This window comes from Oxyura jamaicensis, chromosome 9 (assembly GCF_011077185.1).
Source record: "Oxyura jamaicensis isolate SHBP4307 breed ruddy duck chromosome 9, BPBGC_Ojam_1.0, whole genome shotgun sequence".
NCBI lineage: Eukaryota > Metazoa > Chordata > Aves > Anseriformes > Anatidae > Oxyura > Oxyura jamaicensis.
In genome coordinates this window covers 21085973-21102734 of record NC_048901.1, presented here as the reverse complement: position 1 = coordinate 21102734, position 16762 = coordinate 21085973, and the positions used below count along the sequence as shown (strand labels likewise).

General features: G+C 37.6%; 1 protein-coding gene across 8 annotated transcripts in view; it reads right to left on the bottom strand.

Moving 5' to 3' along the window:
• Positions 1-5: 5 nt before the first annotated feature.
• Positions 6-16762, bottom strand: part of PHC3 (polyhomeotic homolog 3) — a 35730-nt gene continuing 18973 nt past the window's right edge. For 5 of the 8 annotated variants that reach the window (XM_035335066.1, XM_035335068.1, XM_035335069.1 and 2 more), the window contains 5 exons: positions 16191-16347; positions 13767-13881; positions 12428-12578; positions 12105-12336; positions 6-8266 (listed from right to left, as the gene is read on the bottom strand). In XM_035335066.1, the coding sequence (XP_035190957.1) occupies positions 8112-8266; positions 12105-12336; positions 12428-12578; positions 13767-13881; positions 16191-16347 (810 nt within the window). In that variant the 3' untranslated portion in view covers positions 6-8111. Of the gene's footprint in view, positions 8267-11832; positions 11934-12104; positions 12360-12427; positions 12579-13766; positions 13882-16190; positions 16348-16762 lie in introns of those variants that run through there. The other 3 variants (XR_004753350.1, XM_035335071.1, XM_035335072.1) reach the window with 3 other exon arrangements.

The following is a 16762-nucleotide window of genomic DNA, read 5'->3' as shown; positions in this document are numbered from 1 at the left end:
CAAAACAGACAAATGGAAGTAGCATTTATTTCTGAAGCACTGAACTCACAGTACAATATTATATTGAAATAGAAACTATAGAAGTAAATGACACTGCAGGTTGGTTGGTTAATCATTCACTCAGACCCACAGGGAACAATGAAATCACACAAGAATACTCATTAAGAAAAATCTGCAGGTAACAAAAGGTGCAATTACAAGCAAGTTTAAGCAGCATAGTATAAGGTGCTTTGTTTCAGCATTTGTATAATCAATTTATCCATTAACAGACAGATTAAAGTAATCTCACTTCTACGGATTCATAACAAATGAGAGAATCTAAAATTCATTCACATGCTAGTTGGTAATAGGAAAGTGCTTTTTAAAAAAAATGATTCACAAAGTGAAGATCGTATTTTTACATATTCACTGTGCTCTTCAACTGTAAAATTTAATTTTTGGGTTATCATTTACAATACTATATATCAATTATAGACACACGTCTTAATTGCAGAATTTAGTGATCCATGTGCTAAAATTTCTTATAAAAGAATATTCCAGTATATCACTCCATGATAAGAATTTACAATCACGTACCATATATTAATCTTACATTTCTGCAATATATCAACGTCCAATTACTCCGATTTATTACTTCACCCCACATAGTGCTTCTTTGACCCACAGTGGGTGGTATATTTCTTTGAGGTTTCAGTGACAACGTTCAGAAATGAAACCAAAAGGACAGCATTGTTAAAGCAGCAGAAAATGGTTTCTGGAAAATCTGTTAAAAAGGCCATCAAAATGACAGTAAAGGATCGACAACTGAATTTTAAAAGTAGTGTAATAAGAGGCAGCAATGTTCAGCAACATAGTTTGAAGTGTTTGGCACCACGAATTGTTTCATCCTTTATGCTGGATACCGTATGGGAGGAAATTTTATTTCCACATTAAAAGTAGGAAAGCATGTATAATGTTAACCTTGAAAAACAACCTTAAGCAATCACTCCCTGCACCTAGTTTCCAATTGCTGTTATTTAGTGCTTGAGATGTTATAGGACAAAATATGTCTAAACATATTTTTGGACACAGCATTTCCTCAGGTTATATATAAACTGGACACCCACTGAAATGGGGTTGACAAAAGATTTACAAAACCTAATTCCATTTAAAAACCAGCAAGTATCTCAGGCAGTAATGCACCAGGCATTTCAGAAGATCATGAAATAACTAATGCATACAGATTTGGCAGGCAAGGGAAAATAGCTAATTTTAAATTCACTTAACATCGGATGAAGCCAAAGTTATTTTCAGGAAGACACAATTCAGATGCTTCTTTTGGTGCGGTTAGTCTCACCCTTCTGATTCACTGATGCACACAGAACTGGAACTGCAAGAAGCTGGGTAAGGTACAGCTGTATTTATCGCTGTGGTTCACATTCTCAACCTGTAATTAAAGTTTACCCATCCCCATCTGTTCCGACACAGCAGAATTCCCATAGTTGCTGCACTGCTTCTAAAGACAATTTAAGTTTTCTTTTTAAATCCTAATTTTAAAGGGAAGCCACAACATGCAGGCAAATCAAATATTAATATACTGATGTTACATCCCTGTGTTACAATCAAACTCTTTCTTTCATACTTTTTGGGAAAAAGTGCCAAAGAGGATCAGCCTGTTGGCTGTCATCACAGCCACCAAATAGGTGATAGCAGCACTACAGGTCTCAACATAGCATCCAACTGTGGCATCTTAGCCTACCAATGTGTAACTATTTTAAGATATATTAATAGTAGCTCATTTTAAGCCCATTTTAATCTGTGACTTCTTATGGATGGAGATATCTGATCCAGTTGTGATCTTTATTCTATTATCCTCCTAACAGACTTTTCCTCTCTATGTGTATTTTCTTTTACCTGGTGCTTCTGGGAAGTCGTAACACTGAGCCTTGAGTACAGCAATAAAACCATAAACCATTATTTTGTAGAACAGGATTACAGTTTCACTGCAAGACTGCAAGAGGAGAAGCTATGTTAGGAAGGTAGTAAAATCTGAAATAATCCAAACTACAGACAATCACTAACCTCTAGGTTACTACTCGTGCTGTGCCAGCAAATAATGACCTTATACCATGCATACATTTTACAGTCCTTTAATTCTTATAGAATTATATAATATTAGTGGTAACAGTGGTGAAAGTATTAACCCTTTATGAGAAACTTCCGTACTTTCCTCGTATCAGAATCCCTTAAAAATCAACACTGAATTTAGTGAGAATTTGTGCTTCTGGCTTAATCCCATCGTCAGCTAGGGCACCCTTATTTGGCACCCTTATTTGGTACCTACGATCAGTGCTATAAGCCCCTCAACAACCCTATGTAAAAACAGTGCTTTTACGCATAATTAAAAATACTTCTTAAATGCATTGCATTCAAAGCAGTATCATTATTCTATGAATGTACGTTTGTGCTCGAATTATAATTCCTTCTAGATGGAAACATCTCTTCAGATCACATTTTTCCAGATCCTTACTTGTAAAATGACCATTTTGTATACTTTAGCAGGAAGTTAATACAAGCTGGAAGTTAAACATTTTTAACTTGAAATCTGCTAACAACACTGACTTCCAGAACCGTGTTAGATCAACACCGACAAAAGCCAGACCATAAGCTTGCTACATAACTTCTCTTACAAGCATATTCACACCTTTGATTTTTTTTTCCCTTCCACTGAGCTATGAGAGAGAAGTAAATAAGTACAACCTCCACGTGAATAAGCAGGTGTGTATGAGTTACAACACAGAGGTTGCACAAGCTTATGTAGCAGCTTAGAATGGGGGCCTTGAATACTTGTGGAAGCGCTGACCATACGATCCAGCAGACAAGCACAACACAAAATGCTCCGGCCAACACAGCTGAGACCCAACAGGGCAAAAAGTATCAAATGTGCTAAATCCATATGGAGATGAAATGGCGCATGATAGAGCTCCTCCTCCACGGTTAGGCAGAAGGTAGAAGTAAATCAGCCCAATTCATATGGATCAAGGTAACGTGTCCTATCTGGTTTTGCTTTGATCTATGGCCCAGTCTCTGATTATAGCTCTTGGACTACGTTAGGGACAGCTTTTGGAAGAGAAATCGGACATAGCATCTACACTGCAGGCACTTGTCTATATCATAATTACCTTTCTTTTTTTAATGTCACTATTTTCAAAGCCATCCAGTGAATGTAGCTACACAGACCCCTTAGAACCTAACTAAATTCTCATGACCAAAGGCAAATTCCTTTAAAAAGAACTTAATTGAGACTTTGCTTAAGTGAACTAAGCACTAAATGATTTTAAATTGCTTTCTCATCCTAACATTTCCTGTCTGAAACTACAGTTAATTGTGCAAGAGTGACTTCAAAATGTATTCACTACGAGCCATTATTAACACTTCACATTGAAATAATGCATTTTTATCTCTGTTCATCCCTATTCCACTCAGCATTCAACAGAAGCTGTGTGCTTGCAACAAAATACATTAAAGTGTTAGGTTCTCTGCATCTCTAAGTTTGGTGAAAGTTCAAAAAAAAAAAAAAAGAGAAAAGGATCCCAAACAGTCATTATTATCTGTAGCCTAGAAGAACTGGTGAGTACAAGTCTGGTTAGATAACTATGTATTATCTAAATAGATACTAACAGAAAATTTCTATGCCATAATTGGTAGGAGAAAATAACTCTGCAAGCTTTAATATACATGCTTAATTTTAACACAAATAGCCTCAATGCCATCAGGAGAACTACTCGTGTTACAAATTACGTGGATGCCTAATTATTTGCAAAATGAGGACTCACCGCACAGCTGTCACTGAGTTCTTTGATCAGCTTGAGCTATACATCTGTCAATGAATAAGAAATTTCTTACACTATTAATCTGTAAGTTTCTGCACTGGTATTGTGACGAGAGCAGCCTGAAATAGGCAGCACTATTGCTAGTGACACACCAGCTAGCGAAGTCTCACTACATGAATTTCTATTCCAATTACAGTTAAAAAATGGCTTTACACCTGAACGTTTCCTTACAGCTAAGATCAAGATAAAGAAGTGATCCAAAAGCTATTGTAAACCTGCTCAAATACTTTCACACGTTTCTTTTTTCCTGCTGCCATGTCTATGGTTATGATGGACTCCATCTGCTCTACCCAAAAGGCTGGATTCTCACTTGTGATTTGTCAAGAAGCTAGAAGAAAGAATTGCTTTCACGGGAGAGAAATGAGGAAATGAATGCTTGCAGGACAGAAACCTGAGGTATACTGATCCAAGAACAGGAAAAGTTTTACCCTCTATCATTTCCGGAAAATAAAATAATAATAATAAAAAAGATTAATGGATGTAATGGATTTACAATTTAGCCTGTTTAAAACTCCACAAACGTGGTGATCCATGCCAACTTAATTTAATTTGACAAGATGGCTTTTTTTTTTTACCTTCTGTATAAATGAGTTGATAAAGTCTTACAAATATGCCAAATGTGAGGCAGGCAGTGGCTGGGAGAAGTCAGCAGTCCATCGACAAGGCTTGATTTTGAACAAGTGGCCTAGCTTCCTTGCTGCTTCTAAGGTAAAGCATGGACACTCAGTGATAAGAGCCAGATCATTTAGGGGAATATAATTACGCACCCATTTTGATCATTCAGGGGCATTTCTTTAAAATGCAAATAAACTCTGGAGCTGAGACAAGTGTAATAGCTATAGCTCTGTTGGAAGAAATCTCAACAGTCCCATTAAACCCAGTGCTCTGTGAGAGGATGCCCTGAGCTAATGCTGCACTTTGCCTTCAGGAGTAAGGCAGGATAGAAGCCAGTGGAGAAAAAAGAAGGGAAAAAGCCATCTAACACATCTCCCTTTTAAGCTGAGATCCTACAGTGTCCTGCCTTCCTTTCTACAGGAATTGAAATCTTGCAGGGATTACTGATATAGCCCACAACAGCAGCAAGCTGAATGCAGAATACAAAATCCTATGAAATAAATCTAAATGAAAGGATTTCTGGTAGACACATCCAGTGGAGCAACCATTAAAAAAAACTAACATCAACTAAAATCAGCAAGACTTCCTCTTTTGAAAGAGGGTCTGGTTTAATCTGTGAGGAAAGCCAAGGGAAACAGTAGCATAAGCCTGGGAAAACTTCACTGACCTGAACCAAAACAGAAACGACCAGTATGCAAGATTGTTCTGGGGGAATACTGTTCCAAGTGTTATATATCTTTTTTCAGTGAATTCAAAAGCTTCTGCAATAGACTTCAGCTACACTTGAAAGTTAATGACAAAAAGAGTTGAAGAAGAAAAAACTTTCAATAAGAGTAAGGCCCACATTCTTAGTTGCTGCATTCGTGAATATTTAAAGCATAACTCACTATCTGCGGCTCTTCCAAAACCACAGAAAATGTAGTGTACCAGAAGAACCAGAGCAGACATGACAAATGCACGTCCACTCTAAGCTCCTGGCGTCTGACAGTGATTAGTGAGAGTTGTATATAAACACTAGCCATAGAGGTTCTCCTGAAAGCTGTCTCATAAAACAAAATGAAAACAACCGTGAAATTCTCATGCACGTAACACTGATTAACTGTAGGTCTAAATAAGACTCACAACATAAGCCCACAGTTCTAAATATGCCTTAAGCCATTATCAATTCACATGAAAGTACACCTACTTTTTACACTGCCCAAGAACAGTACAATCAGAAAACAGGTTAAAAGTTAGCCAGTGAAATTTCTGTATAAAAATAATAAAACTTTAAGACAAAAGCCAAAGGATAAATATCTAAGATATCTTTAGTCTTCAATTAGCTCATCAAAACAGAACGTACTCTTTAGAACATATGTTACAGATATACTACACGGGGTATCTTACAGAAATGCTACAGATGGGAACCTGTCTTCATCATTTGAGTATCTTTCAAATGAACATTGCCAAACATCGAACCTTTAATTAAGTTTATTTGACAACAGTAACTGAAGACAGAGAAAAACAAAGTAGAAAGTGCTTAGCAACTTCCCTCCAAAATAAACCCAGACATCAATTAATTCTTAAAAGCCTTTGGTGCCATTTGGATTAGGGCTCTCACCACTTACTAGCACGTAACAGCAATGGGTTGTCCTAACTTGGAGTTTTCAGTGGTTGATAAAAATATTAATAACATCTGCTATTAGAAAGCTCAAGCAGTTGTAATTAAAAGCAATGGTTCCAATGTTGATCTCTAGAAGATAACAGTAGAAAGTCTCTTAATAGAAAGAACACAATAGTCTAATTAAAGGAAAATGAAGCACAACTTCTGTTATCTCAACCGACTCTTTAAGGTCAGTTAAATAATACACATATTATTCTACCTGTCATAACCCTTCCTTTCAGCCAGTGTATGTGCATTGACTTCTTTCGATCTAGTTCAGCAGTTCTCAAACTTTAGATCAGTTCCTCTTCTTTTTAGGGATACTTTAGGGTCCCCCTGAATATTTCCCTACACAATCATATATTATGCATTAATTTGCATAAATACAAAATACATTATTTGTAGACACACACATTAAATTCAAATATACACAGCAACTATCAGCTCACGTGCCCTTCTTTCCCTACACGAGAGCTTAGAAATCTAGGCCTGTCCATAAGGGGAGAGGAGCTGCAAAAGGGAAGGAACAGAAGGTACAAAATACATCCACGAACGTCCAAACACATGATGGGGAAGCAAAGATCGAGAAGGTGCTGCTGCCTCAGAGCCCAGGTAGCTTCTGAGGGTGTCAGTAAGTGGGGAAACACATTTGTTCTGCACAGAGCATGAAAGAGTGACCACCGAGGGAAACTCTAATCCCACTGCCTGAGTCTGCAGCATCCGAGCCAAGATCTCCTGCCAGAGGCACAAAGCAGGGCCCCTAGAGATTTCTGCCAGAGCTGCCTAGCAGGGGCGCTCCTCCTGCTCACCTACAGCTCCAGGCTCCTTCCACTGCTGTGGCAGCTGCTCCTGCACCGAGCTCTGCAGGGACCTCACCGGGCTCCTTCCTCGGACTACTGCAAGCCCAGCTCACACTAGCCAGCGGACAAAATACGGTTCTCGGAAGCTTCCAGTGAGGCAATGGGAATGCACTACAGGGAAAGACAAGTTAGAAAAGGAAGTGGTAAGAGGAAAAAGAGGGTCTGAGCTATGCTACCCCTTCTCTTTACCTCCAGTCTTTAGGGTACACTTCTCTCAACATGAGCTTGTTCTGGCTGCAGTTTTCAACCCCTCACGCCTAGGCATTTGGGATCCTGAACCCTGAATGTGCTCACACTTTCTCAGGATCCATTCTGAATCCTCATTTGAGAACTGCTGGTCTAGTTTAACTAGCAGCACGCAAAACTGGAAACCTAACAACTTAATGCCCTCTTAGTGCATAGCAGCATACAAAGAGTAAAGTAACTTATGTGCTTCAGTTACCACTGGCAAAAATGTCATGCCATTGCATTTCAGTAGCCTGACAACGAGGACTTTGATGAGATGCCTACATGGCTTAAAGTACTTCCAGAGTTAAAGAATATACTACAGCAGCAGAGATGAGAGTAAGCCTACACAAGGAAAACAGGCTGCCAACCTACCCCATACAAACAATTTGCTCCAGACTAAAAGAAACTCAGAGAGCACAACTAAATGCATAGCATTTTACTGTTTTCAGTGCTTCCACAGGGCCTGTGGACACTTCTGTTATTTCAGTCCAAAAACTGCTGTATGTGGGAAAAGTCATCTTTCAGAATACAGTAACACAATCTAAATGGTGTTCAGACTGGGGGGGGTGGGGTGGGGTGTTAATCTTAAAATTACAAGATAAAGTACATATTGGGGAATATTTAAACTATCACAGCATATTTCACTTCATGTTTATCCATGAGCTCCCACTTTAAGTCAAAGTATTATTCAGGCTTTACCATGAACTTTTAAATTGCTGGAAACTACAGAGGACTACATGGTATAATCAGAGGAATACTTTTAAGTCTGTGTGGGAAAAACTCCATATACTTAACAAAACATCACAGTAACACTCATGCCATGGTGAAGATGTTGGCATATTACTGCTGGTTTTGTCACAGAGAAACTGTTGTTTAAACCTTCATGTTCATGCCCTACGATTCTTTCAATGAATTGATACGTGCACAGATTTTTAATGCGGGTCCAAGCTTTATATTCATTGCACTCATAAGGTGATCCTCCTTCAACAAGAGGAGAGCTTGTCCATCAATTTCTTGTGCTCTAAATTCATCTGCAATATCTTGACAACCTAAAGGCAATGGAAAAAAAAAAATTACTGTGTTAGAAATGTACATCCCTAGATGCAATGACTGCCCATGCTAGAGTTTTTTAGTTACACAATTCCTAATGCTTGCCCCTTTAGCTTGTGAAACCTATGGAATGTGAAAGCATTCAATAATGATGGGAACTTCTGAGATAATCTGAAAGTCATTTTTACTACATTTACACCCTAACTATTGATGAATTACTTACTGGAAATTTCAAGTCCTAGCATAGACAATTTTCTCATTTCATACAAACGAACAACTGCCGTGATCTAACTGGAAGATCCTTGGAAAAACCCCAGAAGCAGCCATTGTTCAAGCATAATTCAAGTAGGTTCCCTCTAAAAACTGTGCATATTCTAGCGTTAGCTGGAACTCAATGAGAAAATTCACTTACCTATGATTTCCAAAGGGTGTTAATTCCATCCATGTGTTACCACCACTGGGTTAAGCAAACAGACTTGCGGTTTGTGGGCATGACTGTCTCACTAGTACGTTTACCAGCAGTTTATCATCATTTATCATCAAGCGCAACTTTGAACTGAGTGATTTTTTTTTCTTTACATGATAAACTCTTTTTCTGAACATGAACTAACATGGTCTCAAATTACAGCATCAGAAAGGGGACTCTTCATGGATTTGATGGTCCAAAGTAACTGAAGGCCCCTTTCTGCTGAAAAACAAAAGGTTGCTCAAGGGATGTCTGGAAAAGGTCAGCTTTTCACAGAGTATAAAGCACAGGTTTGTTTGTTTGTTTGTTTTTTTCCCCTAACCATTTCATTAACTAGACCACATTTAACAATTAGCTGCCACTTTATTATGGAAAGGGCAAGAAGAAAAAGTCAATGGAAGAAGAAAAAGGCCTCCTAAGAGAAAGGGATCGATAAACTATGATACCAAAAGGAAAACATTTTTTAGCTGCTGACTAACTTTTAACCAGGAGTGAGGACTATTTTGTATAGCATTTAAAGCAACACACCTTTAATACATGACAAGCACCCTCTTCTTGGGCATTACTTAGGGTAACAAGAAATTGGAGTGGTGAAAAGAAAGTGAAATTAGTTTGTCACAAACAGTATGTAGACAGCTACTAAAATAGAGAAACAGAACATTTTAGTTCCTGCACATATTCCATAATATTTACTTTAAATATTTCTGGTACAGTGCAGCCCAGCTACAAACTGTAGCGCAATCAATATGAAAACACTGTTCAGAAGCTCAGAGGTGTCAGAGAACACCTGGAATGGTTCTTGCCAATTCCAGCTACAAAATGAAGATAATGCTGCCAATAACACGAAGAAAAATTTTCAGGTAACTGACCAGTCTCAGTAGGATTTAACAGCTCTAATATCATTATAAAGGTTCTTATTTATGTATTGACAAGCCACAAAGATTCCTAAGCCGAGCACTAAGTATTTCTGTGAAAGATAACCCTCACTGTACGTCTGACTTCAGATCTGATCTTGGTGATTGTCAGACCACAGCACTTACAAAGAATCTGATAGAACAAGCCAAGTGTGTATATTTAGCAACAAAAGTGGTCCTATGAAAATAGATTATTAGTTATTGTTGGAGGCTTTTTCTTTAACCAGGATTTGCTTTATGAATTTGCCTTTCCTAATGAAAAATCCACAGCCTTTTCTCAAAGTCATTTTGGAAAAGCAAAAGATGGAAGTTGAATCTATTTCAGTTCCCTCCTACAAACAAATATGGGTATTCTTAAGTGCTTTCACAATTGGTCATTGTGCAATAGCTTTAAAAAAAAAAAAAAAAGGATGTGAGACAAGTAAGACTATTAATCTGGCAACTGAAGAAAGAGAAGAGGAACAACTTTGCTGCAGGTTAAACTGTTGCCATCTCTTCCAAGACTCTGGAGGAATTCAGAAAAAGCCTGACAAGGACTCTTTACTCTACAGTTAGATTTTAGTTCACAGATCAAAAAAAAAGGGCAGTAAATCAAATCAGGTGTCCCTACTGCTTATAAAGTACAGAAGACACAAATCACTGCGTCTTGCAACATGGCAAATGGCCTGCATGGCCTGCACAAGTACATATTGAAAAATAGCGTAACAAAAGAACAATTACAGTCATTATTTCTAGTATTATTCAATTCTGACAGCGTATGAAAAAATATTTCTTTAAGACTGGTTTGAGAATGTATTGAACAGCAAAAACAAAATGCCAAAAATACCGATGCAGCTATGTAACAAAAATTCTGGCAGGCTGTGAATATCATTTCAAATATCTCCTGAACTTAAAAAAAATAAACGAGGAACTACGTCTTAATGTGGATAGAAATGAGTAATTGCAATAAATTTTCATTGAATACATAATAATATAAAGTTTTTTTAAATTCACAGATCAACTCATTTATAGAATAAATACCAAAAAACAGACCAGCAGCTGGGGACATATTCTGCCATAATGGCTTCAAAGTAGAAATCACATTTTAAGGACGATATTTGTTGTCATACTTGTAAATGAACTGTGTTTATATGGTACTTGAAGTATTTTTTTCTTTTTAGAATGGGAACTATCCTTTATTCTTTTACAGATTCTAGGATCTGGGAGTTATTCAGTTAACTGAAGCTTCAGATCTATAAAGACAGTAAATCAAAATGCCAGTGATACAATCACATTCCAGCAACACAGGTAAAGTACAAAAACTTGAAAGACCACGTCTTAAATCTAAGAAGCTTTGTTTGTTTTTACAGGCATCACTGGAAGTTCCCAGAAGCAGGTGATGTAACTTAATTGCAATTTATAACCCATCAGAAGAAAGGTAAATCAATGGAAGTCATCCCTGATGTAAAACACCCCTAATTCATTTTTTGCCTGATGAATTATATAAAACATTAGCTGGCAGAACTCATGCATACGACTCACCAATAAAGACACATTCCTTACAGGTTATTATTCTAATGGGGTACAGAGCAAAATGGTTTAGCATTCCAGCAAAGAGTAGAAAACTAGGAACAAACCTAAGCTGGGGTTCAGTGTTTACTCATGTGAGTTACGTGGATAAACAACAAATTCTGACATGGCTGTTATCATGGACACCTGCCTTGTTACCTGGAGGAATTACGATATCTGATTAGATAGAATGGCACCCCTGGGAAAAAGAGGGGAGTAAAACTTTAAAGCTTACCATATAGCAAACAAGTAAATGTCAAATAACCTGAAGATGACATAAAGGCAAGCATGAATACTGAGCTAAGGAAAAGGTGTGTAAACAAGGCGAAAAGATGTTTTTCTGCAAACAGCCTTGGGTACTACCTTTGCTGTGTCTTCTAATCTAAGAGTGTGTGATCTATATATGGAATTCTCTATTTCAGTTCCTGTGCAAAGCTACGTAAAACAAATTTTAGTTTTATAGATGAAACCAGGTCATTCTTTTTTAGTGATTTATATCATGCTAAGCCTCTTAAATTTTTCACTTGCATAAATGGAAGGAACTCCCTTCTTGCTTTTTCTACTGAAAAAGCAGTAACTAAGGAGGGAAGTGAAGAAAGAAATGTAAAGGAGAAGTGTGTCTGATCTCTCTACTGACCTCTTGAGAGAAATCAGACTGAAGGGAAGAACACCTCTAGTCTCCATCAGCTGGGGTGCAACAGCAGAAGTGGGACTAGTTCTATCAACATGGGATTTGTGCTGAAGGAACAAGCGAGAGGAAACAAATCACATTCCAGTCTCTATCACCAGCTAACAAGTACACTCGTGCTGTTACCACACCATCTCCTCCACAGAGTGATGCTAAGAGCTTCACTGTTAAAAAGAGCTTCACTGTTAAAAATGTGGAACAAGTTCTTGCACGTTACATACCAGGCAAGGAACGTATAAAAGCCCAAACTTCGTCAACAGTCCATACTGATGGGTCTGCTTGCACCACTGGTAACAAATCAATGCTCTCTGGCATTTTCCTAATTCTTAGTTCCCTAAGTTCACGCTCTCTCTCTCTTTCACTCTGTCTTCGCAGACGCGTGGTCATGGCAGCTGGAACAGTGTCTTCGTGAGAAGCCAGATCTTCTTCTGCAGATGGGTAAGTAACTGGAAGCTGGAAAACATCGCACAAATACACTGCAGTATTATATTTTATTTGTAATTCCCAAAACAATGCCATAGTTTTAAGCAAATATTCCACAGACCTGTCTAAGAAAATGATCTCGTGACGCCCCATCAGGGCCACTCGGTCGACGCCCGCGTCGCCCAAGACTTTGGCTATCTGATTTCCGATTCCAACGATTGGTCTTGTCTGATGTAAACAGCCCAAATTTCTTAGTGCAACTAAGGCTGTGCCTAAAGAAGTAAGATATATTCAAATAATGCACTAATAGCTTTTTGGACTGAATTCAATCAACTTAGCAATAAAATGACATTGTTGTCTACAGAAACGCTGCCTAATTAAAGACAACAACAGGTGTCACAAATACAAGGGAGAAAGGTATCTCAAAGGCCATGTACTCTAACCCCTTGTCTTGAAGGGAGATCAAGTACATCTAGATAACCCCTGGAAGATGTCCATCTTTCCTGCTCTAAAAAAAAATCCATGATAAAAAAACAGCTTTGGATTTTATCACATACTACAATCCTACTTCTCTAAAACATCCTCTAAAAGCTTAATTTCATATTACATCTTTTGCTTCCATTTTCACTACCTAGCTAATACCCAGGTCAAAGGAGAACGAAGGAAGAAAGGCTAATTGCCTTCTGAACACTATTGCACTAATAGTTTCCCAAAAACTACCAAATAAAACATACATTCCCACTACTTAAAGCAGGAGTGTCTCAGGCTGGGGATGAAAAAAGCAGGAGACATAAGAGAAAGGGAGTCTCAAGGTACACTGATGAGAAAAAAAAAGTGGCAGCTAAAAGCTATTCCCCATTTCTAAAATATTTGGGATTAAATATCAATTTTCCAGCTGTAATGATGGAAGATTTTACATTCAGGTGTTGATTATGACTTGTTCCTCTCAACCAAAACAAAATTAAGAAGTATATTAAACTCAAAGAGAAACAGAAATCAGCAGTCATTTTCCTTTGCCAAGCAAAGAGCAGCATTTAATATTTTCAAGAAAGGAGAAGCTTTAGAAAACACTAAACTTACGGTTTAACTATGTCTATTCTGCTCTATGCAAATCATGATTTTTTTTTTTCAAGGGGAAGGCAGTAAGAATATGACCAATATATAGTGATTTGTGGCCCACAGACCTCTGCACCAATTTCCAAACGCTTTCTAACTTTTAATGGTACCCATCAACATTCCTCCAAGTCCAACAGCATTCATGGCATCCTCTGAAAGAGTTCCATAATATAACTATAGATCTGTCTTGAAATCAATCTACCACGGTGCTTTGTACCGAGATAGTCTGCAAATTTGCACAGAAGGCAAACATTTTCACTACTTCTTTATTTTCCAACATCAGATAGTATTTCGGTGCTACTCCATTAATCAGGTAACACTAGGCGGTAACTAGAGGAGAGTACCTTTTGGCACAGGATGTAGAGCAGAATCGTTTTGACCGCAGAAACTTGTTAGAATATCCCATTTTCCCACAAAATTCACACTTCAGAAGATCATTTTCAATTTCATCCAGTCCCTCTAGAGGAAGGAGTGAGGCACAAAGAGGTTAGTTTTGATGAAAAAATTGTGTTCAAGTTTTTCATTTCTTAAGCAGTCAGGTAGAAGACTTTCAAGTATTTAACACATCATAAAATACTTTGATTAACAGAAAATTATGCCAAACTAAGAAAATCATAGATTTTACTCTCCATGCAAAAGAACTTGAGTGAATCGAACCATGGATTAAATTATTCATGGAACTTAATGAGCTTTTTTGTTACATTGCAAACCAGCCACGAGCAGATATGCCCTCAAATATAGCAATGAACTAAAAAAAATAGTCTCTACAAATTGCTTATAAAGAATTCGTTAAGAGAACCGGGCACTTTATGGTCCAAATTCAAGCTCTCCTGTAATGAAATAATACATTAAAGTTGGAAATACTTTATTTGAATAAGCAACAGCTACAACCAAAAGGAGAACTTGTGAAAGCAAATAAGACACTGAATCTTATCTATTAAAAAGATAACGTGCATATAAAAAGAAAAGGATTATAGTGTCTACCAATTTGAAGTCTATTGTTACGCAGAATTTTTTTATGATATTGGTGTGATAGGAAGCACTTTTCCTGTTCCCCATGAAGAACTCAAACAGCAGCTGAGAGAAGCATCAGTGAAAGATGGAGGAAAGCCCAGGAGGCAGTACAAGGTAAGAAGGCAGCGTATGTCACAAGCTGAATGTCTACACCCTATTCTGCTGGAAGAGAATTTTGTGGGTAGAGCATGGTTTGTACATAATTTAGAAGAACGCCACCATCTCTGCAAACCAACTTGCCTTTTGGCATAAAAAAAACAAAACAGAACACCCAAACTTATCCCCAGGCACCATCTGTGAATACATTAGGAGCTAAACTGGCATAAACCAGTAACATTTTGTGTTCGTTCACATAAGCAACAGAACTGCATGCCACATGGCTGCAATCACGGACAAAACATTTATTTAAAAGATCAGTGAGCTAAACAGACATCCATTTCTTCCACATTTCTTATTTACCTGAATCTGTTTCACATACTTTGCTTCTTGCTATTCATCTTCTACATTCACATTTTTTAATTTTACACAACTCATTGCAAATATTGCAGACTAGCTTTCTGTTCAGAACTCATTGTTAAGTTCTAATGCCAGCTAGCACAAACACATATCAAGGTTTAATTAAGAGATTTTAACTATGGATTTGTAAAATTGTTATAGGGACATTACCTCACTAACTAGTGTGCTGACAAGGCGATAAATAAAAAAGCACTAATGCAAAGTTGAAAAGGCTGAAATAGTTATTTGAATAACATATCTGATGTATCAGGATTCAAAGGCATACCTGAAGTCAACAAAAACTTAGGTAGTGTCAGACTGACCATGTTGTAAGTTGCCAACTTAAGTTGGTATCACGCATGAAGTAGAAACTGGAAGCTGGAAGCCTACCAAACCTGACCAACTTTGCAAATGAAGTTAAATACAGACTAGAGAGCCATCCTTCAAATAAATCATTCTATTAAAAAAAATGCACAAACCAGGTCATGTGGAATAAAGTGACTACAGATGAAACCAAAAATTGATGCTAAAAGCCTTCTCTTCTGTATTTTATGTGTTTCTACCATATAAATGCAATCTGCATCTTGGTTTAGCATCAGAAAATCTCCTCTGTTTGACTTCTGCCTATGTGGCTGCCTCCCAATACTGGATATTTCCTAGCTTGCCTAATGAGTAGTTGCCAATTGCAAACATAAGCCTAATACCAGCTTCCAGGAATGATAACTGAAAACAAAAGCATGAATGTTTGAATAATTGCATGAAACAACAGACAAGCTGTCTGACATCTGAGAAACAGCACAGTGTTAATACTGAAAGATTCTTAGGGAATACTTCTGAAAACAAAACTGAACTAAGATCTACTGTAACAAACTCAAGACAAAATAACTATTGCAACCTAACAGACCTAACATACTTGATTTCCACGTTCTAAAAAAAAAACAAAAACAAAACCAAAACCAAACAAACAAAAAACCATGATGAGTGCTTCTGTTACTGCGTGACGAAGTTTGATGTTTTCAGCTCATGAGTTGTGTTAGAGACCACTGCATTCTAAGCAGGACAGTACACAGTTTCTTGACGTTCGTGTGCACCCACAGCAATTTCTGTCATTATGTACAGCTAGTTATAAACATCTGAAAACAGTATCTTTAGAGATAGTGTAAAGACTGGAGGAACATTCCAGATGTACAGACAGGATGGGACTCTGTAATACATACAGACCAGAAGGGAAAAATGGATATTTAAACAAAACTACAAACCTTCTGCAATCATATCCTCTATCTCTGTGTCCGATGAGTTGTCTGCATGTTTTGTATTCTGCAAGTCTGATTCAACACACATAACACTCATGATTTGACCCTCCACTAGCAATCTTTTTTCTGCGGGCTGTTCTACCAGCAAAGATGAACGACTTACCTATTGCGATAAAAGCAAAGCAACAATGGTTAACTGAAGAATGAATGACTGGAAACAGTATTTGTGACTAATCACACAGAGCTCAGTAAGGGGGTTGCTGGTGCTTTAAACAACCAAGTTTTTGACATGAAAGCACTACTATATACAAAGACTCATCTCAGAGGTTTAAATTATCGCTTACATTGAGGTAGCTAGGGAACAAGTGTAAAACAAAGCTAGTGCAAATGTTAGCCTAAAATAACTCTGTTGTTATCTCTGGACAGCCTGCCTACTCAACTGTGTCTCTGATTCATTTAGTACCTTGTCATCCAGTGACACGGGCAAGCCAAACAGCAGCACAAATTCAGATTAAGTAAGACAAGTATACTGAAGCGCTGTAAGAAATTGATTACCAAACAGGGAAAAAAGGTCAACC